Source organism: Candoia aspera, chromosome 14, assembly GCF_035149785.1.
Source record: "Candoia aspera isolate rCanAsp1 chromosome 14, rCanAsp1.hap2, whole genome shotgun sequence".
NCBI classification, from domain to species: domain Eukaryota; kingdom Metazoa; phylum Chordata; class Lepidosauria; order Squamata; family Boidae; genus Candoia; species Candoia aspera.
Window position 1 is genome coordinate 7,607,954 of NC_086166.1, and position 24,640 is coordinate 7,632,593.

Here is a 24,640-nt window from a genome sequence, read left to right on the forward strand (position 1 = left end):
CATCTGAACTATAATTTAGGATTTGAAACCATTTGTTAGATCAGTGTTTTTCCTTCAAGGCAGCACAATTAATCCATTAAAACATAATGGCCAGGATTATTCCAGTATTAGAGGCTCCCCCCACAAGCAATCCTAATTGCTGGGCTATTGACTTCAATGGAGAAAAGAATTGCTTTGACACAGGATGCAGTGAGAAGTAAGTGTGTGCTGTATGCGTGTGTGTGTGTGTGTGCGCGCTTTAAAAAGCCCTGATTATTTTGATGTGTGACCTGAGGCATCTTGTCTCCATACCACTATTGTGTGGATAAATCTATTTTCTGTGCTCCAATCTCAAGCACTTTTCAAGCCCCAAATAATGGTTTTCATACCAAACCTTCTATAGGAAGCCTAAACACCTTGGTTGGGTTCGTAGTCAGTGCTAAGCTAAGGTTTGATTTAACCATGACTTGTTAAACAAGCCATAACTAGAAGTTCACTTGATACACTAAGCCCTAATCCACGTTTTGCGAAACCAGTGTCTTTGGATCCCTCAAGACCCGTTGGGAAGGTGTGATTTATTTGTTATTTGTTGAGAATAATAGCCCATTTGGGGTAGGGGCCATTCACATTTAAGGGTGACTAATACAGAGGCAGGTTTAGGGATTATAAAAAGAGCTTTTTTTTCCCACAAAGGGGCAAAAAATATTAAGCAATTGAGGAAAATGTACAATAGCAATTGAATATCCCTCCTGGAGATCTTTTTACCTGCAGTAAAATAGAGAGAGCCCAAAATAGCTTTTTTTTTCTGCTAGAAATGAAAGCTAAGGCCCACGGTACGTATTTGTCTTGCAGGTGGGGAAAATCATTAAAGCTTTGCTAAACTGGTCTTGTCTTTTTCATTTTCTCTCCCTTTGCTTCATCATGGATATCTAAAAGGACAGTTGGAACCAATAAATGAGGTGAGTTAATCTGATGAGTCATCTTTCTCCTGACACAGAGAATGAGATGATCATATTTTTCATCCACCCGTCTTGCTTTCTGATGTAAAATTTTCTGGGTAAAATACACCTTGGTTTATTATGGCTAAACAGCAAGGTGTTTTTCTTCTTCTTCTTTTTTTTTAACAAGGAAAACCCAAACATGATCCACCCAAATTATCTCTGGCTGGCTGATTTTAGTTGTCTTGGCTGCAGATGATTCAATGTGCTAACTGTTACTGGTCTACAAAATTTCAAGTCCTTGTGTTGTGGGAGAGAATTTGGAATCATCAGTTGCTCTGCCCCGCGATCTCTTTGATGTACCGCTGCAGCTTTGCCAGCTGAAGATGTAATATATATTATAAAATGGACATGATTTTGTAAATAAAGCAGAGGCTCATCTTTATATCTGCAGATTATTCCCTGCTACAGTAGAGTTGGACCATCACCTGAACCATCACCTTTTCTTCTTCACCACTATAGAATCCTTTATGTCTGAGATATATTGTCCTCCTCTGACTTCAAACTCCAGAAGTCCTAGGGAGATGTGATGTCCTCAATCTTGTGGGTGCCAAAGGCTGTTGAAATGAGCAACATCATTTTAATTGACAAGGTTTCTTTTCTGCTGGCAAAGCTCATTATTGGAACGGAGCACCAGCAACAGCCCTATTTAAAATTCTGTCTTAGTTTGTTGCTGAAGCAACATTTCAGTTCCTCCTAGAGCAGGGGTCCTCAACCTTGGCAACTCTAAGCTGTGCAGACTTCAACTCCCAGAATTCCTCAGCCAGCAAAGAATTCTGGAAGTTGAAGTCAGCACAGCTTAGAGTTGCCAAGGTTGAGGAACCCTGTCCTAGAGGGCTCCTTCTTGGGTCCTTCTGGAGCTGTCCAAGGTCCTGCTCCATTGTCAACTCCTGCATTGTTGGCTTTAGTTTGTCTGATTGCAATTTGCTTCCTTGGCACTTGGACTTCGTTTTTCCTTTGTGATTGCTTGACTCATGATGCACGCATCCTACTTTTACACTGCTGTTGTCCTTGCTTGAAAAGTCCAGAAATGGTTGACCTTTACCAGGTGATCTGATCCACTTGCACAGCTTATATTGTCTTTCGAAGCATTAAAGCTTTCGTCTTTTTTTTTAATGCTTGTTCTGTTCCCCAAAGACTATGGATTATAAAAAATATACAGCAAGGCTTAAATTCCCTCAGTTCAGCTCACAATAAAGCATTGAGACTCTTCCAGCTTGGCATATACTTTATTGACTTGGTTAGTTCAGTGGAAACAAAATGGGCTTTTCTTTTGTGTGTAAACTTTGGAATCTTCCCAATGAATTAGGATTTGTTATTTACGAATCTTTATTCCTCTTCTACATTTACCATTCTTAGTGGGGGGTTGGCACCTGCAAACATTTTGCCTTGCACATTACAATTTTACAAGAGTGCAAGCTTATAGGAAAACTCAAGGTCCAGTCTTTAGCAACTACCCTGTTGTATAGGAAGTGGGGTATAATTTATATTTAATAATAAAAGTACATACCACCCTAGGTTTTAATGCTGTTGCTCTAAATTTTCTAACAATGCTGTGCAGGAAAGAATTGAATGTCCAAATCTTTTAAGAAGAATTTTGCAGATGATCACCAGGGTTGCTAAGAGAGAGACTGTTATCCCCAGTGTGGGACCTTCCAGATGTATTAGGAAGTTGTAGATCAAGGACAGAATACCTGATTTGCAAAGAGAAGATTTGATCCCTGGCAGGGGTTATCTCAAAAGAGAGAGATGAGACAACTCCTGTTTGAAACTGGCAATTCCTACCTCTTGACAGCCCTGTTTTGGATGAACCAGTGGTTTGGGTCACTGCATTGCTAAAACTTATTTTCTCCAACCACTGTGGGCAACAACTATGTAACATGGGGATTGTCTTCCAACTCCTTTCAGAAGTTGCATGACTGGGGAAGGGGGTTGTAAACTCATTTCCCTCCGAGTGAATCCTCTTTGCATCTGCTCACAGCGTTTCCATCAGAAGCCCAATTGCTATTTGAGGTCCATCCAGGCATTGCCTCTTTATCTTAACAGGTCCTGTTCCAAGTTGTCTTTCCCCCTTCAGCTGCAAATCACAAACATGAAGGCCTAAAAGCCATACATGCGCAAAGGCTATCAAAGTGTTGCATACAGTTGTGTGTATAATTCAAACTCTATAACTTGCTGTTTAGGTCTGAATGCCTGGAGAAAAAATAATAAGATTTAGAAAAAAATAAAATTAGGCCTCCCCAGGACTCTTCTGTTTACATTCACAGGAGTTATTAATAAAGCCAACAGGTGGGACAATCTTTTCTGTGCTTGTTTATTGGGATTTGTCCTTTCTAATGGTGGGTCCGCTGAACCACAGTTTGAGGTCACAGGACCAGTAAGTGAAGAGTCCTGGTCATGGGATCTTCCTTTCACCTCTCTCTCTCACATAATGGTCTGTCTTCTCAACTGTCAACCTGGGTTTTCATATCATGCTAACTTATAATGTGGTCTGCTTGATTTTTTTCTTGGCCTGAAACCAACCCTTGTGGATTTTAAATGCTAGTTTATGATTTAGCACAGTGTTTCTCAACCTTAGTGACTTTAAGATGAGTGGACTTCAACTCCCAGAATTCCCCAGCCAGCCATGCTGGCTGGGGAATTCTGGGAGTTCAAGTCCACACATCTTAAATTTGCCAAGGTTGAGAAACACTGGTTTAGCATATTGTCTGAACTTGGACTATGGCTTGAAAAAACATTGTGTTAAACCATGGACTTTTAGCCATGGTTTGGCTGAGCCACAGGGGCTGGGGTCATGCTGACCCATAAGCCATGGTTTAGGAACCAGAGTGGTCAGCATAAGCCAAAAAAGAATCTTATTATGGTTTTCATATCCATCTTCCACTTGGTAGTCTCTGGATGTTTTGGACATTGGCTGTCATAATTCCCAGTTTTCATGGATGATAGGATTTGATGTCCACTATATCCAGAAGTCATGGAGAAAATCTATGTATGTGGTCACTAGGAGTTGAGAATGACTTGATGGCCCATAATCAATCAATCAATCAATCAATCAATCAATCATTATCCAGAAGGTTCCAAGTTGAGCAAAGCAGAAGCATCGTAAATCCAGATCTATGTCTGCAAAGATGTAAAAAATCCATGGAGCTGAAAGCCTCCTGGGATCTGTGTGTTAGATTACGGCTGTTTATCCTTGCCTGCTATCCACTGGTTGTAATTTTGCTTTCTGGTTTCCAACGGCCTCAGGGCCTGTTGTCTAGAATCTCGGATCTCCTGCTGTGCAGATGGACTTGTCGGAATTGCTGCCAGAAATGTTACGAGTGCAGCTGTTGCCAGTCCAATGAAGATGAAGTGGAAATCCTGGGGCCTTTTCCAGCGCAAACCCCTCCCTGGTTGTAAGTCTGGAAGCGTTCTGGATGGCCACATTTATTCGAAGGGTGGTTTCTTGAATCTTCTTGAGTTGGTGACCAGAAATTTCTCCTCCCCCTGGACAGCTTGTTTTCTTTTCCTTCCCCAGGTTTTGTGCTTTATTAAATTAAAGACTCACAGATATTGGCTCATCTTTCAAGGTTATACAAACACTGACTGAATTATAATGGGTGGGCACCTTTTTCAGGCAAAGGGCTTTGAGTGACAGGAGGGCTTGTACTCCTGTACTTCTAGTGGTTTTAGAAAGGCTGAAATTAAAATTTGTCTTATTTCCTTTGGCATTTAATTACATTCAGTTGAAGTTGGTAGGATTATTCTCCAGTCATGTGATTATTTTAAACGTTGCCATTTGGTACAAGGTTTTGAGGTCTCTGAAGGCCACATCAAGGCTTTTGAGGGCTATGTGCAACCCAGGATCTGAGGTTATGTTCTGTCCTAACAACCAGGAAACACACTGAGACAAGGAACTGGTCTCTAATATTTATTGCTAGGACTTAACAGGAATCCTAACAAACTGAAGAAGCGTGGGGAAAACCCAGACATATAACCCCCAAGGGTTAAGGCGGTCCCGATCTGTGTCTCTTTGAATGGCTGAACAGTTCCTCAGTGCTACGCATGCGCTTGACAGTCTGGATGGGAGCCCCCTGCTCGCCATCCTTACTCATGACATGTTCCTCCACTTTATAAGCACTATTTCTTCCATTCCTAGATGTCTCTTGCAGATTTCCTAAGAGAAAATCTAAGCCTGGCTGAGGCTTGGTCACCAGAGAAAGAATGTTGAGAAGTGCTTCTTAGAATAGGATTTTCTTTCTCCCTGTTGGCTGCCATAAAATAATCAGGCCTCAGAACTTTTTTTCCCCATGGAAACTTTCAGGAGAGAGGGATCTTTTTCAAGTCTGAGCTTATACAATCCATTTCTGAGCTTCAGAAGAATCTATAGCTTCATGTTGCTCTTGATGAGAAGCGGTCCACCCCATTAACGGTGGTGACTTCAGTTCCCTGATAAAAGTCATATCTATCTTTGAATGCTCAATTAACACGAACACTCTCTGGGCAATTGTGCTGAGTAACAGTGTGCCAAATCAGCACATTATAAATGCTTGAGACCAGCTAGCATGTCATGCATATTCTAAAGTCCTTTTAGGAACACTACATATACCCCCCACCACACACAAGTATCTCCGGTCGAGTTGGGATACTTACAAGGAAAATTTATATTTTCTAGCTGAATGCTAGAAAAACTGCACTGTCTGTTTTATTACACGTACAGTACTGATTGGGTTCTCATGCAGCATCCTAAACTACTGTTTTGGTTAACAGTGGTTTGTTGAAACAAGCCAAGGTATGCTAGCTTATGCTTTGCACTGGACCAGCCTTTCTCAACCTTTTGACCCTGGAGGATCCCTAGAAATATTTTCCAGGCCTCGGGGGACCCCTGTACTTTCAGGCTCAAAGATAGGCCAGAAGTTACCAAATTATTACATTTGTTTCGTGGGTAGGCCTGTCTATATGCACTAACAGTGTTCCTAAACTGAAAATAAAGAATTAAACTTAGCTTGTTAATGTGAAGTTGCCCAAATTTGAAATAATTTTTTTAAATAAATTGTGATCTCCCAGGGACCCCTAGTGACCTCTCGCAGAACTTCCATGGAATCCTGGTTGAGAAACCCTGTTCTAGACTATAACCATGGTTTACAACTCCAATGGTGGGGTTCCTTTGATCACCCAAAACTACAAAAAAGCAAACCGCACTATGTCCTAGGAATGAACATTTGGGCTCACTCAGGAAACCACAGTCAAAGCAAACCATGACTTAGCCCAGGAAGTGAATTCATTCCATGAAATAACCTCACAGCCTTTCTGCTGTTATGTTTGAACTTCCAGCAATCTATTTTTCATAGCTTTGTTCCATCTGCAAGCAGGGTATCCTTCCTTTATAAATATATATTTGGAGCCAGAGACAGATTGGAGCTGTTAAGCGTAATTTCATGTCAGAGAAGAGCTCTGGGCTTTTTAAATTATTGTACCGTATGTGGGCTGACAAACCTGTCTGTCTCACGGTGGAAAATCCAATTATGCTCACTTAACACAAGGGGTAGGGACCCCTTTCTTTATCCCCTCTCTAATATGTGCTTCCACACTGTCTTTTTTTTCTTGTTGCTTTTAGTGCTTCGGGGAAAGAGCTGCGGGGGCTCTGGGGTGTTGTAGATTGTAAGATAAATGACATACCCATTATTATTATTATTATTATTATTATTATTATTTAAAGAAATGCCTTGTATTCTGTGAGATGAAACTGGAAGCAGAGCTTTATTCTTCTTCTCAGTGGTCACCCTTGTTAAGCAGAAGCAAGAGCTTTTCGAAAGGGACCTGAGATGTTGAAAAGAATTGCAAATTAGCATCAGCAGTTGCCTGGTGGAAGGGGGGAAAAAGCATTTGCTCTTCCCTTGCTTTCTGTTTGCCATCAGTTTTTATTTATTTATTTATGTGTATATGTATATGTATATTTATAGGTAGTCCTCACTTAACAACCAAGGACGCGGTGGCGCTGCGGGTTAAACCGCTGAGCTGCTGAGCTTGCCGATCGGAAGGTCGGCGGTTCGAATCCGCGTGACGGGGTGAGCTCCCGTTGCTCGTCCCAGCTCCTGCCAACCTAGCAGTTTGAAAACATGCAAATGTGAGTAGATTATTAGGCACCGGTTCGGCGGGCAGGTAACAGCGTTCCGTGTAGTCATGCCGGCCACATGACCACGGAAGTGTCTACGGACAAATGCCGGCTCTTCGGCTTTGAAATGGAGATGAGCACCGCCCCCTAGAGTCGGACACGACTGGACTTAATGTCAAGGGAAACCTTTACCACTTAACAACCATTCATTTAGTGATGGTTCAGACTTACAATGGTGCTGAAAAAAACCAACATGCAACCAGTCCTCACACTTACGACTGTCACAGCATCCCATGCTCATGTGATCGCCATTTTAGACCTTCCCAGCTGGCTTCTGGCAAGCAAAATCAATGGGGAACTGTGTTATTCACTTAAAGACTGCCGCAAAAAAGGTCATAAAATCACATTGGATTCACTTAATGACTGCTTCACCTAGGAACCGAAATTCTGGTCCCAATTGTGGTTGTTAAGCAAGGACTACATACATACATATTTCTTCTTTGAAATCTTTCCCTTTTTAGCTTCCTCCTTTTCAGTCTTGTGTACGTTCTCGGCATGGGGTGACCACATTCAACCTAAAGAGAGTAGCAAGTCTGGCCAAAGAGACCATACATGGTGTCTGCTGCTTTCCTCAATGGGTTAGTGGTCATGATTGCAAATAGGTCTGAGGTGAGGATAAGTACCCAGGGTGTCCAGAATGTGTGAATACAATCAAGGTTCTTCCACTAGGTGTTTCTGGGGAAAGTCATTGGCTTGGCTTTGTCTTCTCGAAGTCCAGGGATGAAGGTTCCCTGAATATAGTTTGCAGCTTCCCCTTTTCTTGCCTTGCTTAAGGTGCCAGCAAAAAGATTCAGGTGGAAAAGACAAATGAACATTCTACTGACATATGATATCGGCCACTGTCCTTCTCAACCTTGGCAACCTTAAGATGTGCAGACTTCAACTCCCAGAATTCCCCAGCCAGCATCCTGGGGAATTTCCAGGTGTGTGGACTTCAACTCGCACCTTAAAGTTCTGGGAGTTGAAGTCCACACATCTTAAAGCTGCCAAAGTTGAGAAATAGTGGTCTGGAGTCCATTGTCTCATCATCTACTGTCTACCATATATTTTTACCCTCCATCTATGATCTATAATCATTGATGCATTCATGAGGTCAGAAAATGGTTTTTAGTCTCCCCCAAAGTCCAGGCGCTTGCATGCTCATAGGGTAAGGTACTGGTGAAGAAAACGCTGCATGGAGATGTTCCCTGGATGATTCCAGGATTTGTTCTTTCCAACAGATTAAGCAATCGAAGTGATGACAAAGATGGCAGCTCGGATAACCCAACAAGTGAACCACCACCAACCCCTCAGGATGTTTCCCTGGACAGAAGACGGTCGTCCACTGATAACTCCCGTTCCACTTATAGCCTTACAAGACGAATTTCTAGTAAGTTGGCTGTTGCTCAGACTGGTTGGTGAACACTTGAATGCCATGATGGCTGACAGGTTGGGTGGAGCTTGATGGACGTGGAGGAGGAGCTTAGCTCTCCTGATGGATCAGGCTCTCTTGAAGAACCTGGCTGGGTTTACAGCACACATTGAACAGGGCAGGTGAAAACCCAAATGATAGGCAGTGCCACAGCCAGCACAGTTTGACTCAGGCCAACTTGGGTTTGATTTTTGTGGCCTTGTGTCATATGAATCCAGCCCACTTGTCATTCAATGAGTCATGCAAATATAGATAATTTGGTAACCAGATTAAATATGTTGTGTGAACACAGACTCAGATATACGGATATATATACACACACACTCTTCCCCTTCTTTATCAGGCCAGCAAAACTGCATGGATGTGTCCAGGCAATTCACCAGGGATTCAGTTCAACCCAAGAGCATCTTTCCCTTTTTAAAGCTGCACACTGTGACCATTTTTTGACCATGGTTCTTCATCCCTCTCATACAGGTCTGGAATTGAGGAGACCAAGTTCTCCACTCGTTGATATTAAGCCCATTGAGTTTGGAATTCTAGGCTCTAAAAAGGAAATTGTCCAGCCAAGCATCCTGAGGAAAACTTACACCCCAGATGACTATTTTAGGAAATTTGAGCCAAGACTATATTCCCTTGACTCAAATAGCGATGACATGGATTCCTTGACTGATGAGGAGATCTTAGCCAAGTACCAGCTGGGGATGCTGCATTTTAGCACTCAGTATGATCTCTTGCACAACTATCTCATTGTTCGGGTCATTGAGGCCAAGGACCTGCCTCCCCCCATCTCCTATGATGGCTCCAGGCAAGATATGGCCCATTCAAATCCGTATGTGAAGATCTGTCTCCTTCCAGACCAGAAGAACTCCAAGCAGACAGGAGTCAAACGCAAAACCCAAAACCCCGTCTTTGAAGAGAGATACATGTTTGACATCCCATTTTTGGAAGCCCAGAGAAGGACTCTGCTCTTGACAGTTGTGGATTTTGACAAATTTTCACGCCATTGTGTCATCGGGAAAGTGTCCATGCCATTGAGTGAGGTGGACCTTGTGAAGGGTGGCCATTGGTGGAAAGCTCTGGTTCCAAGTTCTCAGGTAAGTCTGAGTTTCAATTTGACAAATTAGATTGTATTTTATTTTTTAATTTGTTCTTTCAATTTGCTTTGTTTTGATGTCTCAGTTGCAATTATATTTCTCATGTCTTTTTGGCCTGAAGTTGTTTACACTTTCTCCTCCTGACTATAGTTGGGTTCATATATTGCACTGCACTATAATCTAGCTGGTTGGATTGGGTTTAGCATGATGTGTGAGTTCAGATACTGTGATTGTAAATCACAGCTTGGTGTCTTGTGTGAATTCAACTACTTGTGATTTATTCAAATAACAGGGAAACCAGGAAAGCAACCCACTGTGATTTAATTACTTCTTGGTAGTTGAAGTGCACAATAGAAGACATATGATTTCACTGTGGTCTTGATAACCTCAGATGTTCTTCTTAGGACATCAGTGTAGCTCCATCTCAATAGCCAGGTTCATGCATGAAGAAAAGCATGACTTTTTAAAGCTATGCATTTTAAACCAGTCATAGGAGTCACGCAACAACCTAAGTAACAAACCATGGTTGAGCAGCCAAACTGGTTGGGTCCACACAAAAGCAAACCAATTGTAATAGTCGTACATGTCTTTGGGGACCCTAGGCTCATAGGGTGGCTAAGCCAATAATCTGAATCAAGAATGAGAACTCTTAACAACATCTCACAAATGTTTACTGTCTGTCCTCACGGTTGGTTGATTATTCAAGATTCTTTTAAATGATAATTGTTATTCATCAGTGTTAAAAAGCAACTTGTCTCACTTACCTGAGTCAGCTAGTGTCAGCCTTACCAGGTAGACGAGACAGGAGACACGACCAGATGAGCTAATTCTACTTTATTGTAAAGCTGCATTAAGAGAATCTTGCAAGCCTGAAAGTACAATCCTCCCCCCACCCCAGTCTCCTTTACAGCCCAAGAAACATGGGAAAGTCCCTCCTGAGCCTCTTTCACCACCCATTATGCAGCTGTGGGCTATGCTCTCTCTTACCTGACCACTCCCTAGGCAGCATCTCTTTGCCCCATCTCCCAAGGTCTTTCCCGCACACCATTACAGCTAGATTCCATTGCCATCATTATTTTCTCAAATCCATTTGCATGGTGGCATAAGGGCTTACCTCTTGCCAGGAATGGCAGGAGAGATTCTGACGGGGAAGCTGATAGCCACCATGTTTTCCCCAGGACCACCTTCTTCTGGGGCATTGTGGAGAATTCAAACAGCATCTCCAAACTGGTGGCTCCCATCCTTCAATTTGCTGAGGTAGCCATATATACTGTAAGGTTGGGGACACTTCAGGGACGGGGAAGAAAGAATGCTGGAGGGAGTTCTACAACTGATGCTTGGTAGCCACCCAAAAACTATTGTGTTTTTAAAGAGCAAGATGTCTGAAACAAATGCAAGCAGAAGTTTGAAGGATCAGTAGTGAAACAAGGGAGTATTTCCGTAACAAATACAGCAAGGAAAAAAAGATCACGGATTTTCTTATTTTTTCCTAACATCTAGCTGGTATGAGGAAGGTCTGTTCCCTTTTGCACGATGCACTGGTATAAAAATACTGTCGGTGGTGGTTTGCATTGGATTGAAAAGTGACGCTGCAAGAATCATTTTCACAGTATTTGATCCGTCGTGCCCTTTTCTGTTGCAGAATGAAGTTGAGCTGGGAGAACTCTTGCTCTCCTTAAACTACCTTCCCAGTGCAGGAAGACTGAATGTCGACATTATTAGAGCAAAACAGTTACTCCAGACTGATATGAGCCAAGGTTCAGGTAGGGGGGGTGTGTCTGTGTGTGTGTTCAACATTATATCAGACATGGAGCACGTGCACCAACATTGTCAAGCATTTTTCCCAGCATCTCTCTCTCTCTCTCTCTCTCTGTCTATCTCGATCTCCCACTGGTTATAGTCTATTACTATTATTATTATTATTATTATTATTATTATTATTATTATTATTGAGAACCAGTTTGGTGTAGTGATTAAGGCACCAGGCTAGAAACAAGGAGACCGTGGTTCTAGTCCCACCTTAGGCACAAAGCCAGCTGGGGGTCCTTGGGCCAGTCACTCTCTCTCAGCCCTAGGAAGGAGGCAATGGCCAACCACTTCTGAAAGTGTTGCCAAGAAAACTGCAGGGACTTTTTATTGAGGGCCAGTTTGGTCTAGTGGTTAAGGTATCAGGCTAAAAACTGGGAGACTGTGAGTTCTAGCCCCGTCTTAGGTACAAAGCCAGCTGGGTGACCTTGGGCCAGTCCTCCTCTCTCAGCCCTAGGAAGGAGGCAATGGCAAACCACTTCTGAAATTTTGCCAAGAAAACTGCAGGGACTAGTCCAGGCAGTCGTCAGGAGACAACTCTTTTCTTTTCTTTTTTCTTTTCTTTCTTTCTTGATTTTTTATGATGTTTACCATGTGTTTTTTTTAACAGTCTGTATATTTTATTGGATTGATGTAAACCACTGAGGCTTTTTGATTTGGAGGTATACACACAGAATAAAGAGGCTAAAGAATAAATAAATATCTACTGCTCTCCACCAAAAACAGACCTCCAAAAACAATATTGGCATGAGATTTCCTATTCCTGATCCCCGTCATGCTCCTGTAGCTTCCATTCCCAATTCCTGCCTCCCCTCCAAGGTGATGGGTGGCAAAGCTGATTTGTCCCACCTAGAAGCTACCCTTGGATGTTCTTGGCATAAAGGAGAAAGTACTATTTTAATACCAGTAGAGCTAAGGATAATTTCAGTCTGTCTCACACCTGGGCTGGGGAAGAGATGATAACAATGTCATGGGACAAGGCAGAAAAAAAAGCAGCCAGGCAGAAGAAAAGAGGTTTGTGTTGTGGTTAGAGGGAACATGGCTTAGATCTCTCTGTTGGGTGTATTGGAGGAGAAATGGAAGAATGTTAATTCTTCTGGGTCTTCCAGTTCTCCATGACTTCATCCTGAAAGGGCTCCATCAGGTGGACATGAGGGTTAGGATGAGCCAGCTCTGGAGGAATTGAAGCCTTCTGTTCCATCCCAGGCTTTAGTGTACCATGTTGCTTTCTTGGTGCCTTGTTCTCAAGGCTGAGTTGGCACAGTGGACATGTCTACTGGAGATAGTCTCCTTGACTATTTCCTTCAGCCACAATATTATTTCCTGCTCAGTTCTTTTAGCCAAAGTGCACTTGTTTTCTCCCAAAGAGAGAAAGGCATTCATCTCTCTCTTCCCAAGGTCTGATTGAAAGTAAATGCACCCAGAGGACATGTCTACCGGAGATAGTCTCCTTGACTATTTCCTTCAGCCACAATATTGTTTCCTGCTCAGTTCTTTTAGCCAAAGTGCACTTGTTTTCTCCCAAAGAGAGAAAGGCATTCATCTCTCTCTTTCCAAGGTCTGATCGAAAGTGAATGGCACATTTTGACCTCTAGTGCTCAACAATAGCTGTTTTGTCATTTCCAAAATTGAAACATCAGGGCATCCTCTCAGTCCACATTTCTCAGAAGACGCTTCTTCCTCTGAGAACAAGTCTAGGCTGCATCTTTTCCCCTTCCCTCAGAAAAAGAAGGCCCGTTGGTAGATTTCTCCACGTATTCTCCACCATTTTCTTTTACTGCGGACAATGGAGAGCCATCGTTGTTCCCACTGGAATGGAAAAGAAATGGCTAGGTGGCCAAAGGCCACGAAAAGAAAAATAAGCACATTTTCAGAAGAAAGACATAAGGAATTTTTCTGCCACTGGAGCTGAGATGCTCTGACTGAAAAAGGTGTGTGATTCCTCCCCCCCCCGCATTGCTTAAAAGCCTGCATTACTCTCATTATGTTTAATTTTTATTATGTTTAACAAAGATAAAAAAATTCTCTCTCTCTCCCCCTCATTTTAATCATTCTGTATATTTTTTTCTGATTATATTATTATTGTTATATTAATATAATCAGAAAAAATATACGGAATGATTAAAATGAGGGGGAGAGAGAGAGAAAAGATCCCTATAGCATTAATACAGAACTAGCCCCGCCTTTTAACATATAATCAACTCTAGATTATAAATCAAGGAACATTGTGCTCCATTTTCTCATTTGTACAAGCTAAAACATTTTAAAAATGGATAGAGAACACATCTCTTGAATCTGCTCTTTAACATCTGGGATGTCAATTTCTTTCCACCTACATAGGATAATTCTCTTGACAGAGCCAGAGTTTTTCATGAAATGTCAAGTTCCATACTTTTGGAATATAACTGAGCATCACATGTTTTCCCCCAGGGTTGTATAGCATATGTTATGACTTGAAACCAAAAAAATAGCTGTAAAGGAACATGACCAAATCATGTGAGTCAGAGAGCCGTCAAATTTGTGCCAACACACAAAAAAAGATATCTATCCTTTTTTATGCAGTCTTTGTGCTAAGGCCTAATGTGGTTTTTATGTCAGTTTAGTGTGACATATGAATAGAAGGTAATGAGTAAACCATGATTGACTTTAGGATGATAATGCACCTCTTAAAGCCATGGTTTCTTCTTGGTTTTCTGATTGGAACTGTGGCTTAACATGACATGTGAGTGGGGCACATATTTTGTAGTTTCCTGGTTTGCTTTTGGTTTAATATTGTGCGTCCAAGCCTCTTAGCAATTTATAATGATGCAAAGTGAAACCAGCTGAAAAAGATTCACTCTGATTTTTGGCATGTTCAATGAACTATGGTTAAAACAACTTGTGGCTTAATCTGACACATGAATGAAACTGTTCACTTGCAAAGCTGGAATTGTTTATGTTTTCTATTCAGATCCTTTTGTGAAAATCCAGCTTGTTCATGGGTTAAAACTGGCAAAAACAAAGAAGACTTCTTGTATGAAGGCCACCATTGACCCCTTCTACAACGAGTCCTTCAGCTTCAAGGTTGCACAAGAAGAACTTGAAAATACTAGCCTGGTTTTCACAGGTATGTTACTTGCGTCTTTCCAGGGTGTTTTTCTTGTAATGCAATTAAGGAGATTGTAGGTGACTGAATTTTAGTGCCTTTCAATCAGCTGATCAATTAAAGATGCAGATATTTGCATATAATAAAAAGCAGGCTCCAAGGCTTTGATTTTTAGATGGCACATGGAGTAATCAAGAGGAAATGTCTCTTTTTAGAAGACACTCTAACTCAGTGTTTTTCAACCTTGCAACTTTAAGACGGGTGGACTTCAACTCCCAGAATTCCCTAGCCAGCATGGCTGGCTGGGGAATTCTGGGAGTTGAAGTCCACCCGTCTTAAAGTTGCAAGGTTGAGAAACACTGCTCTAAACAATGCATCATTGTAAAGAAATCTGTTCCCAGATGAATTGGGAGAATCTTTTCATTTCAAGAATACAACCATACTGCCCTAGTTTTTTGTGAGTTGCTGCTAGCCAGGCACACCAGCTTACTCTGGGCACATGGGTCTTTATCTCTGATGACCTTTAAGCAGCTTCCCTCCCTGCCACCAAGCACCAAGGATTCTTGGTGACATTGTGTTAGCTACCAAAATTTGGAGAATTGCAGAAATTCTCCTTAGTAATGCAGAAACACAGGTGCAGGGAGCTGTGGGTGAGGACTACTTGTTTCCTGAACATTGGAAACATAGGACAATGGATTTAGCTGCTCCTCTTCTCACCAGTTATGGAGGAGGACTTAGGAATAAGCCTTACATTTGCATCTGATGCCTGCCAGAGAGCGGGGTAGTCCTCTGGCAAGGCAAGTTGGTGGTCTCTTGCATTTCAGTATGAGGTTGGACTAATTTCATATCTTGCCCTCAACTGCAGTTTGCTTAGGTGTCGTTTCTTGAATAACCCCAGTTGGCTGATTTGGCATAAATTGCTAAGCATGAAATCATGGGTCAGAAACTAGAACAGCTGAATTCACATAATAACCTGAACCAAACTCAACTGAGATGGTGGCATGTGAGGGGCACAACCCATAGACAGCCCTCCCTGCACCGGCCCTTTCTTCAAAGTCTAAATATTGCCTAATGCTGTCAAAATGCCATGCCAAAATGGCTGAATTGGAGCAGTACAATTTGGGACCAGCTGTGGGGGAGAGTTTTAAGGGCAAGATTGCTAGTGGTTGGACTTGCCTGTCCTGGTGAGGTCACCACTTCCAGAAGGTCAGGAGCTGAGTGGTGACTTCTGAAAGTCCTCACCCCTGGCTTAGCATGCCATGAAAATCCAGGCCCACATGGATCTTCAGTTACAGTTATGGAGTCTGCAAGAAAATGTGACATTGCGTAATTAGTTTAGAAGACCAGAGCTGAAGATTCTAGCCAACTGTTCTTTCAAGCAGGGAATGTCCATGCACAGAGGCACAATAGTTTATTCTGGTTTTCTTCCCCCCAAAGGCATTCAGTGGCAGCCTTCTCCAGCCTTCCTTGAAAACCTTTCTGCATTTCAATTGAAAAGCAGTGAGAGGGGAGGGATGGAGACAAGTATTCGAGTGGAACTTCCATTCCTTCTGTAGTAGAAACAGCTGTGGACAGTTGAGTGGAGCAGCTGGAATGGAATCTGTTAGCCTGTTACCAAATGTTTCATAATTGGTGTGATGCTCATCAGTTATTTAAGTTGGCCTGTCATTTGCAGGATTTTTTGTTCCCTCCCCCCTGCAGAAAAGGCTATAATCAAAGCATTGTGGCCGACATCTTGAAGGTGCTAGGACAGATGTTTAGAAGAAGGAAATTGGTTCTTTGAGCCATTGGGCCACTTCATTTTTGCACAGGGGGATTAGAAGCTTTTCCAGGTCAATTTACTTAGCTGCTTCCCTTCTCTCATATTTTTCTCCATTTTGGGGTCGTACATTTTTCTCATCATACTGAAAAATGGTACTGGTCTCTCTGTGCTTGGAGAGCTTTGCCCATTCCTGCGGATCCAAAACCCAGCCTTTTCCTTTCAATATTTTATCCCATATTCAGATCCTTTGCCTCCACTCCAGATCGTCTTCCATCCTTTTGAAGCCAGCCCTCTCAGGTAGACCAGACAGGAAACGCGACCAGACAAGCTACTTCTACTTTATTGTTAGGCTACAGTAACAGAATCTTGCAAGTCTGAAAGTACAAATCTCCCGCCATCTCTTTTTACCACCTGCCAAGTTAGGGTGGATCCTTCCTAAGTTTCTTTCTCTGCCCATTACTCAGTTGTGGGCTCCTCTCCCTTGTATCTGATCGTTCCATCGGCAGCATCTCTCCCCACCACCCACAAAACTTCCAAGGTCATTCTCTCATTCCATTACATCTGGCTCCTGGATTTTCACAGCATGCAAAGCTGTTGTGCAATTGGTTGTTTTTTGGTGTGAGTTAAACCCTGATGACTTGTCCAGCAAACTGTGGTTGAATCAACAGCTCTATCTGAACAGTGACCTTTTAAAATAATTTCAACATTTTTATGAGGGAAGTATAATAAACATCTACAATAATACATCAGCGATTGTATAATAAGAAACCCCTATATTAATTACAGTGATTAAAGTGAACTAAGCATAAAGGGAGAAGAAACCTAGGAAAATGAGAAAAAAAATGAGATTAATTCAGTCTTTAAATTTAGGTGGTAATTGCTAACCAAGCTATGGAGCAGGGCTGGCTTTTGGTTTTTGCTTTGATTGGTGAAAACACCAAGGCTTGCCTTCATTTCCAACTGAAGTTCTGAAGTTTTTACTTCCACTGTTGTGAATTACGGACATTTCTGTAAACTTGGCTTGTTTTCCAGTATCTTTCCAACAGATGATCAGGTCAAACTTCTATCTTTTTCTCGGCTGTGAAAAAACACATAAGCCTTTTTGATTTGCGGGGATGTAGATGAGTTTCAGCACTGCTGGCAATTCTTGTAGGCAAACAATGAATTATTAAAGCCCTTTGTAAACCTTCTGAAAAGGAGACCTTTAGGAACAGATGTTAGGTAGCTGGTGGGATGGGCCAATATCCTAGCAGCATTAGAGCAAAGTGGGGGATGTTTTAATAAGGAATAGGTATTTCAAGGGCAACCATTGGATTAAAAAAAACCCAAGAGTTTGGCATTATCCATATTCAAAGAGCTTTACGTGTGCTGCACACGTTTCTGGCTGATCATGGAAAGGAAGCATGATTTTCCCTGGGGAAACCTTTCTGAGAACAGAATTAGAAAGCATGGTGCTGCAACAGAAGAGGCCTAATTTTTATGACAGATAAAGCAGATGTGTCTCTGTCTAGATCTATGCTCATATAAGATGAGAAAACCTTGAGTACATGCATTAGAAGTGGCTAATCGAATAATAACACAACAAACACGTATTATTTTCTTCTGGTCCACAAATTCTGAAATATGGGTGTGTGTTTGTGTACATACACATGTGGGTGCATTTTTGGGCATGCCAGTTTCTGATTCTGCAACCTCAGCACTGACCACAGCCACAGAACCACCTGCTGTTCTAGGGTTTACAAAATTGTATTTTATTTTCACTGAATTACACTGCAGTGCGTCAGGCTGAAAAACTGTTGTTCAGATGGACAAAAGTATTTGTGTGTTTTTTTTCTCCCTTGACCAGAGTTGTTTCGTTTCTTCACTCTTGGGGGTGAACGTACATATGATGCATAGTTAAATTGGAATTTAATCTGGAGAGGTTCATGGAGCATCAGGCTCTCAGTGGCTTTTAATTTTGATGGCTGCTTCCTGCGTATGGAACCAGAAGGTTTTCAGCAGGGAAAAGAAAGTACAAGGGGTTTGTTGTCCTCCAGTCCAGGTACAAGGGAACTTAAATCAACTAAATTAACTCAAGCTTAAATCAGAGTATCTTCTTCCAACCTCCAGCTGTTGGAACTGCACTCCCATGATTCTGTCAACCTTCACAGATAGACAAGACAGGAAACACGACCAGAGGAGCTAATTCTACTGTATTGTAAAGGTAAAGGTAAAGGTTTCCCTTGACGTAAAGTCCAGTCGTGTCCGACTCTAGGGGGCGGTGCTCATCTCCGTTTCTAAGCCTTAGAGCCGGCGTTGTCATAGACACTTCCGGGTCATGTGGCCAGCATGACGACTCGGAACGCCGTTACCTTCCCGCTGAAGCGGTACCTATTGATCTACTCACATTTGCATGTTTTCAAACTGCTAGGTGAGCAGGAGCTGGGATGAGCAACGGGAGCTCACCCCGCTGCGCGGTTTCGAACCGCCGACCTTCCGATCGACAGCTCAGCGGTTTAACCCGCAGCGCCACCGCGTCCCTACTGTATTGTAAGGCTACTTTAATAGAATCTTGCAAGTCTGAAACTACAGTTCTCTTGCCATCTTCTTTACAGCCTCAGAAGGAGGGTCCCTTCTGAGCCTTTTTCTCCACCCATTATGCAGCTGCGGGCTCGGCCCTCTCTTATCTGACTGTTCCCTAGGCAGCGTCTCCTCGCCCCGTCCCCCAAGGTCTTTCCCACATACCATTACAGATTCCCAGCTAGCATGGTTGAACAGAAGGGAGTCCCGAGAGGGGAGAAATCTGATCCCAGGATTCTCCTAGAGTTGAGATTTAGTTTATGAGTTTCCTCATTGCTCTTTGTTTCCTTCCAAGGAGCAGGTAGATTCAGAACTGACAGAAGGACATCCGTTTGTGCATAGCACATAGTTAAACTGTGGAATTCCTTGCCAGCAGTTGTGGTCATACGGCAGCCAATTGGGATGGTTTGCAGATGGGCCAGGCCAGGTTCTTGGAGGCTCTGGTGATCAGTAGCTATTTTGATGGCTGCTTCTTGCCTCCTGAAACAGAAGGAGCTCAATGTTGGTGCTGCGAAAAGGCGATGGAAACAGACAGACCAGGCCCGTGAGCTTCTCAAATGCATCTCACTGGCCATGGTGGGACACAAGTTTTGGGTTAGATGGGCTGATGGCCTCACCCAGCAGGTTTCTTCTTATGGTCATTGCCTTTGTTCACACACAAAGCTTTTTTAAACCATGACTAGCAAAATTGAGGGGGGATGAATTTCCTTGATTCTTCTTGTAGAGAGACAGAGATAGAAGCTTAGCTAACAACTGCTGTTTTGGCCTTTTACCAGTGGAGATCGAATTCTTTGCCTTTGATTGCTTGTAAAGTCATGAACAAAAAAATTTGAGCTCTGTCTGAAACCTCATTTTACCACCTTGAGCTCCACATTGTCATACTGGGAGAATTTTCCTTGTGGAAGGAAAACGTTGCGGAATAACATTTTCAACCTGGATAGAGGCTATTGGACTGCTGAGTTAATAATCCCATGTGGTGACCTTTTTTTGAGAAAGCTTTTCCACCAACGTATAGCGTGGATATGGCCAAGCAACAAATGCTTTCTTGTAATTGTAGCATGCAGCCTGCACTGCGACTGGTTCCTTTCTGGAGATCAGAAACCCTGATAATTATTGCAGGAATGAGTCATCCCTTGCCAGCATTTGGGAAACGAAGGATGATCAAAATAGCATTTGCTGTTTAAAAAAATAAAACAGTGATGCTGTTCCAGATCTCTTCCACCGTGTATTTCTTCTGGCTGTTGCTTTCATTTTGTTTCACATCTTTGTGGTTTTGGCATAGGTGTGGCTCCTCTGGGTTAGCTGCCCTAGCCTTGAAAGTTGAAAATCAGTGCACTGTTGAAGAAGGCAGGAAGCTGACTGCATTGATGTGCCGCACTAAGCAATTATTTAATTATGCTTTATTGAATGAACAAGGCTTGATTGTGTTTGCACAGCAGGTGAAGCCATAAAACAATATTTGCAAACATCTCCTCTGGGTTCAGGCAACAGTCAAGTTGAAGGTCTTGCCATTTACTAAGCCGAAACTAAACCAACCGCATGAGAGCTCAGCATGTTGTTCAACGTCGTGATTTGTTGAACTATCATTTCAGCCATCACTGGCTGGGTTTGCCCCTCATTCTAAGCCGTGAAGCATGGTTTAGAAACCATAGCGGCTGGATTTAGATGTTGTGTGAAGCCCAGGTTAAATGCACAACAGGTGTTATGGAATGTGTCTCTGGAGGGGGAGGTGATGTGGTGGATTTCAGTAATGCTGCTGGTTCTCAGGAAGGAGGGAGCACATTCCGAGGAGGAGGTCAAGGTAAGAGGAGACACAGTCCAGGAGGCGATTATGGGAAAACTGAGGACTAGCCCCGCCCTAGAGCCTCACATGTTATTTCCCCGTAGGCTAGGTAGAGTAGCTTGAGTCTGGCAAGATTCTGTCTACACAGTGTTAGCAAATAAAGAACTGAAGTTTGGCTGGACTGGTTCTTGGTTGTTCTTGGGCTGGGCCTGACAACAGGATCCTAGACTGATGGGCAACAATGAGGCTGGGAGAATCATTTTTGTGGCAGTTGAGTGCCTTTTTCTGTGGGTGGGCTTTTGGCTCCATTTCACCCTCCCCCTTAGCCCCCCGTAGCTGCTTTTAGTCTCCCCCCAGATATGGATATTGAACTCCTTCTGCAAATGTGGATCCTCAAAGAACCAAAGGGATACATCCAGACACAAGTGGGCTTGAAAAAAGCACTAGATGGAACAGACAGACACACCCCTCTGCATTTCAGTGATGACTGAAAGTGTTTTGTGGCCATGGGATGCTGACTCTCACCGCAGAGGAAAAAGAAGAGAGTAGGATAAAGCAGCCTTTCTCCACCTTTTGACCCTGGAGGAGCCCTTGAAATATTTTTCAGGCCTCAGGGAAGGAGCCCCTGCCCATTCTGGCTCAAAGATAGGCCAGAAGTTACAAAATTATTATACTCATTTCATGGGTAGGCCTGTCTATGTGCATTTACGGTGTTCTTAAACTGAAAATAAAGAATGAAACTTTCCTCTTTGATGTGAAGTTGCCTGAATTTGAAATAATTTTTTAAATAAATTGTGATCTCCCAGGGAACCCCTAGTGACCTCTCGTGGAACCCGAGGGTGCCAGGGAACCCTGGTGGAGAAACCCTGGGATAAAGTATTGCAGAAAGGACAAGGCTTGCTGTAGTACGTTGGAGGAAGATGCTCTGGTTTACTTTGTTCAACCCACAGCCCTCAATGTGTAACTTTTTAACCAGTTAGCCTTGAGAAGGAAATGCCTTCTCTAAAAATCTACCTTGCCCTGTCTTTTTATTAAAGACTTCTCCGATGTCGGAGTTCAGTTACTGTCCAGTTGATCCAGAGGTTCTTGTCTTCAAAAATTACTTATCTTTTGCCCGTGACTTCTATTCTGCAACTTTGCAGGTCCTCCTTCAGAGGCTCCAGGGAATCTTTCCTGCCAGGTTCGGACTGCTTTTGTGTTTCGTTGTCGGCTTTCAGCCATCTTTCTCTCCCCCTCCCCTTTTTTTCCCCTTCAGTCTATGGCCACAATGTGAAAAGCAGCAACGACTTCATTGGGAGAATTGTGATCGGCCAGTATTCGACGGGCTCCCCAGAATCCAAGCACTGGCGGCGGATGCTGACGTCTCACCGCACCGCCACTGAGCAATGGCACAGCCTTCGCTCGCGAGCCGAGTGTGACCGCGTCTCGCCAGCTTCCCTGGAGGTGACGTGAGCCATCCACCCCGCTCCAGAGGCCTGTCTGACCAGTTCCCTACATACACACCGTCCAAATTCATTGCCTTTGGATTGACTGTCAACAACCGTTGGCAGCCAAACATCTGCCACTGATCACTGAGTTTCGGCCGTCTTCAATTCCCACCTCCCTCCTTTAGTTTTCTCAGGTTCACCAACCAGGGAACGGTTTGCCTTAGTGGACGCACCCCTATCCAGGATGCTGCTGTTGCTGTCAAGGAAGTGTGGGCTTTCTGAGAGATGCCCATGGATTGAAGGCCTCCTTTGGTTGCCACCTGGCATTATCATCTAGGGCAGATCATTAGCCATGAAAATGCTGGGCTACCTGGACGTTTTTCTGTCCCCATTGCTCCACCATAACTCTCCATTCCTACGATCCGTGGTCTTAGACGATGTCCATTCCCCATGTGCTCTCTTTGGTGAATGTCTGGTAAACCAGCTAGAAGTTATGACAGTATTTTAGCAGTAGAGTGTAGGGCGAAATCTGTTGTGTCTAAATCCCGCCTTTTGTTCTTGTACTGGCTTAACAAAATATCACGTGTGCTTCTGTGTCTGAAATGGTGCATGTGGGTGATGGGCAGCCGAGGCCAAAGCCTGTTTCCCACACCCACTCTTGTTTGTCTCACATTTTATCTGATGGATTCCATATTACGGTCTACTTTCAACTGCTGGAACTACTGCCGTGGAGTGGAACGGGGGAGCCACATGGTTTCGGTGGAGGAAACGTCCTCTGTGGGTAGGAAGGAAGGACAGGAAAATGTGTGATGAAGCAGTGGAAGAATTCGGTCTGTGACTTGGAAATGTATATTTCACACCTGCATCTTGACTACACCTGTATGACCATGAGTGAGCAAGACGAATGTTTATTTTTTAACCATTTCTTTTCTTTTCTTTTTTTGAACCTCTGGGCCAGTTCTACCTGAGCAGAGATGGCCCTTGAGTTTCCTTTTTATGCAAATGCCCATCTAAATTGATCTTTTCTCTTCCGTCTTTGGATGCCAGTGCAATTAGCTACTTTGGGGCTTCAGCGTATGACCAGCTTTTGACTACCCACACACTGGAACGGTAGAAAAGTGGCTTAAATTTTAGAAAGTGGTCCGTAGGTGGACTTGGGCTCCAAATGGTCAAAATTATAGATATTGGGGTGGGGTGGGGGAGATGTTGGGCAGATACCAAAGTTGCTTCGCTTCTTCTTTATTGAAATCAACCTGTGATTGTTTTTGTAGATATCATTTTTTTTTCTAGTTATGTTAAAGAGATCACTAGATGATGTGGTCCCTTTAGTTGTGCAAATAATTATTTCCTTTTATTTAAAAATGAGAATTCCACCATGAAAAGGTTCTGCAGTGTTTAAACACGTTTTTAATAACAGCCAGGATGGCATTAAGTTTTAAGTGCTTAAGTTTAACATCCTGTACTGTCAATGGATCTGAACAATTTTAAGCGTCAGCAAATAACGTTATTAAAAAACGAACCCATATCAGAGGAAAGGAAGTGGGCAGTCCCTTCCTCTCTTTCTTCTTTTAGAAATGGAGAACAGGTAGTCCTCGACTTACGACTGTTCATTTAATGACATTCCAAAGTTATGACAACCTTGGAAAGGGTGCTTTATGAACTGTAAAGCACTTCTGAGCGTCATAAAAGTCTCACCACCGCCCCGCGGTCACATGGTCACATTTGGGTGCTTGGCAACTGGCTCTCATTTACAATTGGTTGCAGTGTCCTGCGGTTACGTGATGGTGTTTTGAGACTTTTTTGCCATTTTCTGGCAAAAAACACCCATGGGGGAAGGTGGATTCACTTAATGACCTGTGATTCACTTAATGACCACCATAAAAATGGTCGTAAAATTGGGTCTGGTCATGTGGTGACCCAACTTACAACTGCAGTGACTTACAATGGAAATTCAGGTCCCGACTGTGATTGTAAGTCGAGGACTACCTGTAGTTTTGAATTGAGATAATACAGGTTAACATTGCTCTTTTAAGAATGCTATAGAGTAAGCCCCGGATGAGAGTTTTAAAATGAGCAATATGGTTTTTCTGCGATGCAGTTTGTTTTTATGAAAAGGGAGCCCTTATAGTGACATGCTGGTATCAGCGGTAAAATCTCTTGTCAGTTGTGTTGAACTGAGACTTCTGGAGACAAAAACTGAACATTGGCTGAAATAGTCCCTCGTGATTTCTGTTCAGCCTCCCTAAAGCCATCTGAAAGTGGTTTTACTGTGCCAGAAATGTATTTTGACTGTGGCAGTTGTACCGGAGAGGGCCCAATGGAGGGATTTGGGTCCTTTCTGCAGGTCTCAAGGAGACTTCTGTGTCTTTTTAGTGTATTTTCAAAGCATACTATTTCCTCCCTCCTCAAAATGGCAAATCCGTTTAGCAATCCTCCGATTCTGTCATCTCCCCTGGACGCTTCTGTACATCCCTCCCTTTGCCACACACAACGTATTCTCTTCAGAGTTCTATTTATGGGCAAATAAAGACCTGTTTATTTGTGTCAATCAAGAGCCGCGTGTCGATCTTTTGTACCCCTCT

General features: G+C 43.0%; 1 protein-coding gene across 1 annotated transcript; it reads left to right on the forward strand.

Moving 5' to 3' along the window:
- Window positions 1-933: 933 nt before the first annotated feature.
- Window positions 934-22,949, forward strand: SYT17 (synaptotagmin 17). Its single transcript, XM_063315078.1, has 7 exons — window positions 934-938; window positions 4,238-4,372; window positions 8,352-8,500; window positions 9,017-9,636; window positions 11,279-11,399; window positions 14,393-14,548; window positions 21,887-22,949. Exons 1-7 carry the CDS (start codon window positions 934-936, stop codon window positions 22,081-22,083), a joined length of 1,383 nt encoding a protein of 460 aa, XP_063171148.1. The 3' UTR covers window positions 22,084-22,949.
- Window positions 22,950-24,640: the final 1,691 nt, after the last annotated feature.